The sequence below is a fragment of the Eutrigla gurnardus genome (assembly GCF_963514095.1).
Source record: "Eutrigla gurnardus genome assembly, chromosome: 6".
NCBI lineage: Eukaryota > Metazoa > Chordata > Actinopteri > Perciformes > Triglidae > Eutrigla > Eutrigla gurnardus.
The window spans coordinates 20,806,117-20,815,721 of NC_139920.1; the positions used below are offsets into that span (position 1 = coordinate 20,806,117).

Here is a 9,605-nt window from a genome sequence, read left to right on the forward strand (position 1 = left end):
GCATGTTATAAATGAGTGGTTATGTAGGCAGAGAAAAGACAGAAAAGAGAGGGAAGACTGAGCAAACAATAACTTAATACATAATAATAATAATAACAATAATAATAATAACAAAACACTAGTGATTACAATAATGATTATAATCAGTAAAATATTTATAAATATAATCAGTAAAATAATAATAAATATAATCAGTAAAATAAGAAATATAAGTATAATAATAATCAATATAATCAGTTAAATAATAAATATAATCAGTCAACTAATAATACAATCAGTGAAATAATAATGTATGTAATTAATATAATAATAAATAAGTTGGCACCTCTTGCTTGCTGATCTGGGAGCACATATCACCTCGAGTTTCTCCTGAAATATATAATGTTTTTTATTAAAAACACGGATCCCAGATCAGCGCATGCGTCGTTGGACCTCTGTGGTTACGTCACCTCCTCACTACGTCGCTTGGATTCTATCTGCGGCTGCGCAGGTGACGCAGCTTCGCTGTGTGTATATGTGTAAAGATGGCTCCCTTTCCGGACGAGGTGGATGTTTTTACTGGCCCACACTGGCGGATGAAGCAGCTGGTGGGCCTCTACTGCGAGAAGGTTCGTGTGGATAACAGTGGGTCGGTACTGTGGAGCGTTTAAAGGAGCATTACGTAACGGTTCGGGGGGTAAACGGACGAGGGGCGTAAGTGACGCCAGCTTAGCGCGTGCTAGCTTGTGTCCGTAGCATTCAGGATCGATCGATCTGATGGTTGTTCGACTACGCAGCTCAGTGGTTCGACTCGTAAACGTGAAGTTGGCGTCTCACGGAGGAGTTGACTGGACCAGCACGTATTTTAGTTTCTCTAAATACCCGGAGGAGTCGTCGGCTAATGCTCGCTAACTGGTTTAAGATAGCTTAACTTAACTTTTTAAGATGCAGTGTGATGCAACGATGTAAGCGTCGCTGCGCACTTTCTGGTTGTAAACAACTTGCTTTATTTTTTAATAAACAAGTGGACAGTCCGTCTGTTTAAATACACGTCGTCACCAGTTAGAAACCGGTACACTGAGTTAGCGACACGAGTTTGGAATCGCCAAAACAGCCTGCAAACGCGTCATTTTACGCGTTTATACGCACATACAGACATATGTACATACACGCTAAATATAGAGCATAGACATGTATACGTGTTGTACATAACCAGTCAGTGTGTATGACATTGCACTATATATATTTTTGTAAATATAACTATATATAATTACAATTTTACAATTTATCTCTATATATTTGTGTGTATATATATAATTATTATTATTTTCTCCTCTGTATATTTGACTTATTTATTTATATATATACACATACATACTGTATGTGTATATATATATATATATACATACATACATACTGTATGTGTGTGTATATGTGTATATATATATATATATATATATATATATATATATATATATATATATATATAATTATTTCTTTTTAACACATACCTGTTAATATACACACACACAATTATATAATATTATGTAATTAATTTATATAATTAAATAAATAAGTAAAATATACGGAGACTAATGATTTTATATATATATATATATATATATATATATATATATATATATATATATATATATATATATATAGTAAAAGTACTGCGTGTGTGTACATGTACTTGGGCAATAAAGATTATTCTGATTATGCGGGTGTGCTGATGATTTTATTCCTTACTTGGAAATCGGCACAAACACAAATGACGGTACATTTTTACAATAAATTGACTGTTTATTTGTTTTTCCCCACAGCTCTCAAAAACCAACTTCTCCAACAACAACGACTTCCGCTCGTTCCTCCAGTCGCTGTGCGCCACCTTCAAGGAGTTCAAAATGCACGAGCAAATCGAGAACGAGTACATCATCGGCCTGCTGCAGCAGCGCTGCTGCACTGTCTACAACGTGCACTCGGACAACAAGCTCTCGGAGATGCTGTCCCTCTTTGAGAAAGGGTTGCACAACGTTAAGGTAAATGGGGTAAAAAGGAACCAACAAAAACATCAGAATATTTGTCATTTCAGTGTATTTAAATACACAATAATTCATCTAAAAGCCCTTTTACAAATTGTGTTTGTCACTGTTCTGTTCTAATTTCATTCATCAGGAAAGGCCCCGTGAGCTGAATTGTATAATAAAGGCAGGGTTGTCTTGTGATCTGTGTTACGACAGATAAGAGTCATTGTTCTTTATTCAGCTATGAGCAATCCCTAAAAAACGGGGACTTTCTAGAATGATGCAATAGTGTAAATGTTATCAGCCCACTTTGTTAAACAGAAAGGAACATTCTGTTGCTTTGGATTGAGATTGCAAACCGTCCGCAGGGAAAGATTGTTTCTCCATCACATCAATAATAATCTTATTATGTTGACTCTTCCCTCCCATTGTTAAAGAGCCTTTGTGGAATATTTGGTCAGTTATAAACCACATCTTTATGTTCATGCAGATCAAGTTATTAAAAGAATGAGTTGGTAAATGTTGTGGATGAGGATATATAATAATAACAATAATTGATGTGTGTGTTTTTTTTAGAGTGAATATGAGCAGCTTAACTATGCCCAGCAGCTGAAGGAGAGACTAGAAGCTTTCACACAAGACTTTCTGCCCCACATGAAGGAGGAAGAGGAGGTAGAAGACGTGTTTCTTTTACTTTACTGATATAAATACCTGTGGCGAGCAGCGTCTAAACCCCGGAGATTGGTTGCAGGTGTTTCAGCCGATGCTCATGCAGTACTTCACCTACGAGGAGCTCAAGGACATCAAGAAGCAGGTGATCGCGCAGCACTGCAGCCAGCACCAGTGGGACTGTGCCGCCGAGGTGCTGAAGGGCTTCAGCCTGTGGAGTCAGGCGGAGGAGCTGCAGAAGGCCTTCAAATACGCCGACCACGAGAAGACGGATTATGGTACGTGAATGAATGTTGGATGAGCTCGAAGTCGCGGTGTTTCTAGAACCGACACGAGTTCTCTCATTTAGGGATGGGATGATGCAGGATTGTATCGCTGAGCGCAATTAAAACATGGGGATTGTGGTGAATTTCCATTATTGGGATAATGTTAAATATCGCAATGTGTGACTCTTTCTTCTGATAAAATACAGGATATATATGAATACATGTTTAACCTTTATTTATGCAGCAAGTCCTTATGACTTATGATAATCTTATTTTATGGTTTTTCACTAAAACGATTACTATTTTTTTGTGACGTAATAATAAGCAGATTTTGATGATTGTAATTATAATTGTGAATTGCAATTATTTTGGCAGGATCGTCTCACATTTTTTCGTAGTATTTCTGGTCTCAAAGGGAAAAATCCCAAGTCTGCACACTTGTTTTATTTGTGTCATTTAAAGCTGGAGGTGTAAGCTTAAGTACCATACCGTTAGATAGGTGCGTTTCATCATTTCCTGCCTGTCGCCTCGTTCCTCAGAACTGGAAAAGAACAGGAATCCTTCGACCCACATCTCCCAGCTTCCCACAGAAATCCTGCTGAGGCTCTTCCACTATCTGGGCCCCGAAGATCTGTGTCGCTGTAGTCAAGTGTGCAGCTCCTGGTCCGGCCTGGCCAAGACCGGCTCTCTGTGGAGGCACCTGTACCCCGTCCGCTGGGCCAGAGGTCAGCCTGAAGCTGCGTTCACAGCAATTTTTTTCGCTCAAGTTGAAATATTTCAACAAATCCAAAAATCTGTCTCATTTGTGCCGCACGGTGCAAATCAATGACTAAAAAGTTTGAAGTATGTAGTGATGGTCACGCTACTCATTCAGGTATTGTATTCTGCATTAATGTAGGTGATTGCTATCGTGGCCCTCCTGAGGATCTGGACCAGGATCCTGATGAGGAGTGGGTGAAGAGTCGGGAGAATGAGGGTCGGGCCTATCAGGAATGGGACGAGGATGCCGACGTTGATGAGTCTGGTAAGATGAGAGAAAGCTGTAGCTACTTTCATTTTCATACAGGTAGATGGATGGATGGATAGGTAGATAGATAGATACTTTATTGATACTTTATCATTATTATTATCCGTGTTCTTGTTCATCGTCTCTGTAGACATGTCGGACTATAAACACGGCTCCCAGGCGATCAACACCGCCCAGCGAGAGAAGAAGCTCCTGAACGGGATTATCCAGAACCTCCTGCCGGCCGTGGGTCCGTCCGTCAAGTCCATCGTGCTGGCGTACAGTTCCACGGTCTCCAGTAAAATGGTAGGCCGCACTGAAGTCTTTATCTTTATACACACGAAGGCGGATTACGAAGACGTCATGTCTGATCTTTCTGTTGTCCTTTCAGGTCCGCCAGATCCTCAGTTTCTGCCCCAACATCTCTCACCTGGACCTGACCCAGACCGACGTCACGGACTGTGCATTTGACAGGTAAATATTACCTTTGTAATAATATTATGAAAAATAAAATGATAATGCTTACTTATGTATTCTCCCGTGTATATCTACACACACATACACATCAAAAGGTATAAAACAAATAATAATAACGATAGTAAAAATAAAAAAGGGAATAATAATGATGATAAATTAACCAACAAAAATAAATAATGATAATAAAAAAATAAAAAAATTGAATAAATAAAAAAATATATATTAAAAAAATAAAACGTTAATAATATTGTTTTTGTGTTGAGGAGACTCACCTCTCTGTTGTTGCCCTCCATCAGCTGGTCGTCTCTGGGAGCGTGTCTCTCTCTGGAGCACCTGGATCTGTCCGGGTGTGAGAAGATCACCGATCACACCATGAAGAAGCTCTCCGTTGGTCTCGGCGACCTCACGTCCTCCAGCTGCTTCGACAAGCGGTCTGAGCGGCGGGCGAAGCTCCTCAAAAGCTCCCCGATGCCCATCACGCTGGTGGAGGAGCGGAGCCGGCGTCCGGCGGGGCGGAAGCGGCAGGCCATCATCTTCAAGCCGGGCTCCGGCCGCTGGGACGCCGCCTCCACCCCCACGCAGGTCTGGGTCCTGGACCCCGCGGACCTCGCCGACATCGAGGACGCCGCAGAGTGGAGCCGCCGCGGCGGGGGGTCCCTCCCCGACGCCGAGAGCTTCGTGGACACGCAGCTGGTGGGGAGCTTGTGCTGCTGCAGGAGGAGCAGGAGGCGCGGGAGCAGGACGGGATCCCACGCCGCCTACCTGCAGCAGCAGTACGCCGTGTCCGGGGAGGCGTTGTGTGGTCACTCCACCTGCTGCACTAGTGACATGGCCCTCAGGACTCTAACGGGGCCCCGGTGCGAGTCGGGCAGCACGTTTCGGACTAAGTGCTCCTCGTCGGGGGGGCCACAGTGTCTCGAGCATGAACACAGGACTGAATGCTCAGACGCAAAACGCTCGCTGAGGTTTCTCAGTCTCTCCGGATGTTACCAAGTCACTGATCTGGGCTTAAGGTAAAGTTCATGCACTCCTTTCACACGTGGCATCATTTAACATGAGGTTGTCGGTTCCATAAGACATTAATGTTGTACAACAAGAAAAGATGCATTATGCCAGGTTGTAGCAAATCCACCTGTAGTCCCTGGACAGGTTGATAGTCTATAAACGACTACAGCTTCTTTCTCTATTAGATGTAAATCTACGTGTTGGCAACATCAAATTAAATGTATTAAAACACTTATTCAACCACCCACCACCAAACGTTATTCACAAATGTAACACTTTACAGTTTCTTTAAATATTTATCAGTTTATTTTCCAGATATTTATTATCAGTCACTTTTCTAAATCACATGAACCCACTCTTCTTCACATCGGCATCACTTAAATCCACCACAGAGCACTTTAAAAAGGAAATCCGTCACCTTTAAAGCCGGTTGATGACCGCTTGCTGACAATCAATCTTGCGTATAATAGGCTGTTTTTTTAAATGGAGTCTGGTGAAGTACTCACTCCATATAAAAAATGCATCAGGGCTACATTACATCACTTCCTGTAAACTTCACGTTGAACAATGAGGATCACTTTTAACTGAATATTCTCTGCTCGCTCAGATAAAAACACACAATCTGTTGGTAAACTGATGTTAGCTTCACTCAGTGTTTCTTGCAGGTGTGTGTTTGTCTTGTTTTCCCCACAAAGGTGCAAAAACTACAGCAAACAAAGCATGGACATTTTGGGGTTGGACCGGTGTAATTCCGGCACCATTTAACGTTACTCAGCCCAGTTTATTGCACCATCCTGTGTTCATATGAGAGGCCGGTATCTTCACTAAAGGCTGGATTATGCTTCCGCGTAGTGATCACGCAATGGCTACGCAACGGCCACGCAGTTGCTTGGAGACCGTGATGGTTCTGCGTTGGTTTTACGTGTCGAAATGCAATTCAATGCCACACCGGTAAAGGGCGCTATGTTTTTTGTAAAGACTGACCGACCGACCGAGACTCTTGACGTATATCGTCGTTAGCCTCGTTATAGCGTATTTGTTTACTTTCCGGCTTTAAACGTCCACTATTTTTCAGAACTTGGTGTTTTATTTCTTTGTGCAAAAGCGACAAGGTGCAAACAATAAAACGAGGTGCAAACAATAAAAGTAGCCTTTTAAAAGTTTAAATGGCGGTGTTTATGAGTGGAAACCGGATAGCGGTCTCCAGCGGATGTAGTTAGCGGACCAATCGCAGCCAATGCCGCTGCGTTGGTGTTGCGTTGGTGTTGCGTCAATTTTTGCGAGGTACACGTCAGGCCCTTGCGTTGGACGTAAGGGGGGTCCGCAAGGACGTAAGGGGTCCGCAAGCCCCCTTGCGTTGTGTCGACGCGGAAGCATAACTCAGCCTTAACTGATGTCACGCTGCCAGATGCAACGAGTCGTCTTCAATCAGCTGATAAATGCCGCTGCGTTCTGTCAGGCTGTACTCTGTAAGCAGCAGTTAGTGGTTACGTGGCTGGAAACAGAGCGGCTGCTGTAATAACTCATCTGCTGTCATTTGTTCGAGCACTTATCTCAGGAAACGCCCCGCAACGTCTCTCATGGACGCAGTTTTCATCATCAGTGTTTTCACAACGTGGCTCGTCAAGGTTTAGCTAAATGACGATCATCTGGGAAATGTGCCTTACATTTGTCGTAGTCGGCAGTATTTGAGCCTTTTGTCTGAGGTTCAGCCTGGAGGGTCAGTGACGATGTGGACTTGGTGTCGATGTGGACTCTGTGTTAATGTGGACTCTTGTGTTTCAGGGCTCTGTCGCAGCGTGGAGGACTTCCTTTCCTGGAGCACCTGAACCTGTCGGGCTGCCTGTTCGTGACGGAGGTGGGTCTGCAGGAGCTGGTGTCAGCCTGTCCTTCCCTCAACGATGAGCACTTCTATTACTGCGACAACATCAACGGTAATCAGGGCAACGCTCCGGGGTCCTCCTCCTTTTTTTTCTGTGCAGACGGGTTTCAACATTGTTTTTTTTCCCCACTTTCACAGAAATCTACCCTGTATTAATTAATTAGTTTAACTGTTTTATTTATATACACATTTTTATACGATTTAACAAAAAAATCATCGTTGGGGTCACACGAGGTCAGTTACCGTGGTTACGGGAACATGTGGTATGTAACTGATGTATTGAGATGTGTGGCGACTGTTAACCAACGTGACTAACCCACCTGCACAGTGTCCTAGTAGCAGGTGCTGCTGAGGTGGAAGGTGAGTAGGCATTACAGCAGCTCCTCTGACGATGCCACTATATACTCATTCATTGCAAATACAAAGATTCTTTTTTAGAATTATTACTATTGTTTGTGTAATAGAGGCTAAGTCCCGCCCCTTCAGGTGTCCGACCTTTATTTCGTAAAAGATATGTACTTTAGTCAACGGTGAGGGATGAATATTTATTTGATGCTGCTGGAAATCCTTGAAAACACTTGATTTTTTTAGTATGGTGTTTTCAAAGTTTGATTTGTGCTTGGATTTAGAATAAAGTCCTTGAAATGTATGTTGTATGTGATGACATATATGATATAACACAGAGAAAAGAAGATCTACGTATTTGAGGGACAAGACTGAATACTGAGTATTCTATTGGATGTAGTTTTCCACAGCTGGAAGGTGCTGGAAAGGCATGGAAATGCACCTTGAAATGCTTGAAAAGTGCTTGAATTTGACTTTTGAACTTAAAGATGTACAAAATTTGGGATGAAAATTATTGAATTCATAATAATTATTATTTCAAGAAAAATATTGCAATGTCAGCGCTCCATCATCGTGCTAAGTCTTTATTACATAATTTCATCGTCTCATACTTCAACAGTTATATGACAAAATACAACTGAGATTATCTTTTACATTGAAAAACATCATGGTTCAATTCCAGCGGAATTAATTAATTATTTGTCTTTTTCCGTTTATTCCTGTACATAATTTTTCAAAATTAGTTCCCGTGGTGGTCCACCAGAAGGAGGCGGGACTTAGCCTCCCCATGTGTGTGTGTGTGTGTTTGTCTGTCTGACGTCGTGTGGTCCAGCTGCTGACCCCGTGCCGTGTTTCTCTCCAGGTCCTCATGCTGACACGGCGAGCGGCTGCCAGAACCTGCAGTGCGGCTTCAGGGCCTGCTGTCGCTCCGGAGAGTAAGGGCACTCTCACCTAAAAAAAAAAGAATAAAAAAAAATAACATCACGTCTCCTTTTTATTGCACTTTATCCCGGAGAATACCGGCCCGGTATTTTCTGTCACAATGTTTCTGGATGACACTTTGTTTTTGCTCCCGTTAATTCCATTTACATCTATATTAAATGGAAATAATCTTTTTAGAAAAGGAAAACACAGAGGATTGATTTGAAGTGACTCGAAGTTTGCATTCTGGTTCCCTTTTTTCTTTTCTTTTTTTGATTTGAGAAATTAAAAAAAGAAAAACTAGTGAAGCATTATCACAAAGTACTTTGTATTTTCTGTAGTTAAACCATATTTCTTTTGTCAACAAAGCTATACGTAGTATAGAGTTCTCTCCCCTGCTGTGGTTGATCCGTTTGTAATATCGGCGTAGCGTAGACCGGCATCAGCATCAGCATCAACCAGGCGAATATTAAGTTAATGTTCAGTCAGAAACAATTAAATCACACCAGGAAACATTTCACAGACCTGGCTGGGACACGATGGTGCAGTATAGGCTTAAACCAGTTACAGCAGATGTTCACCAAAACATGCACAGCTTCTTTTTTTCTGTTTTCTTTTTTTCCTCTTTATGCACTCCGATGTTGTTAGGAGACAAAAGGACCAATGTGAGAGGGATTTAAAAGACTTTAGAGAAGCTGAGAGGTGCTGGAGGATGATTGGTCTCATGCTGGGAGAAGCCTTAACTGTGTTTTCAGTAGGTTGGACTTCATCTTTAATCATTCTGCAGCATTTCCTTGCTCAAAAGTCTTGCATGAGGAATTATTGGAAATGTTAAATTCATAAACGGAACAATAAAAAAGTATCTTGGTGATAAAGACTCCTTTGTCTGTCATTTATTTTTATTTTATTAACACAATTGAAAAGCTTGCAACATTTTGTACACACAACAGCCCTGTGATAAATAGACTTTAGTCCTGTTCCTGATTTTGAACTGCATTAGTAAATAGTCAAGTAACAGTACTATACAATAT

General features: G+C 41.7%; 1 protein-coding gene across 1 annotated transcript; it reads left to right on the forward strand.

Annotated features, from left to right (window-relative positions):
- The first annotated feature begins 484 nt into the window (after nucleotides 1–484).
- On the forward strand, nucleotides 485–9,452 carry fbxl5 (F-box and leucine-rich repeat protein 5). Its single transcript, XM_084010623.1, has 11 exons — nucleotides 485–608; nucleotides 1,803–2,018; nucleotides 2,580–2,675; nucleotides 2,755–2,950; nucleotides 3,478–3,663; nucleotides 3,837–3,962; nucleotides 4,096–4,250; nucleotides 4,336–4,418; nucleotides 4,718–5,434; nucleotides 7,212–7,360; nucleotides 8,516–9,452. Exons 1-11 carry the CDS (start codon nucleotides 525–527, stop codon nucleotides 8,590–8,592), a joined length of 2,085 nt encoding a protein of 694 aa, XP_083866749.1. The 5' UTR covers nucleotides 485–524; the 3' UTR covers nucleotides 8,593–9,452.
- The last annotated feature ends 153 nt before the right edge of the window (nucleotides 9,453–9,605 follow it).

Bases quoted from the DNA above. Each gene is read 5' to 3' on its own strand.
- fbxl5 (XM_084010623.1), top strand. From the start codon at position 525: ATGGCTCCCTTTCCGGACGAGGTGGATGTTTTTACTGGCCCACACTGG. The intron at 2,019-2,579 runs GTAAATGGGGTA...TGTTTTTTTTAG, and splicing joins AAGGGTTGCACAACGTTAAG to AGTGAATATGAGCAGCTTAA. The intron at 2,951-3,477 runs GTACGTGAATGA...CTCGTTCCTCAG, and splicing joins CCACGAGAAGACGGATTATG to AACTGGAAAAGAACAGGAAT.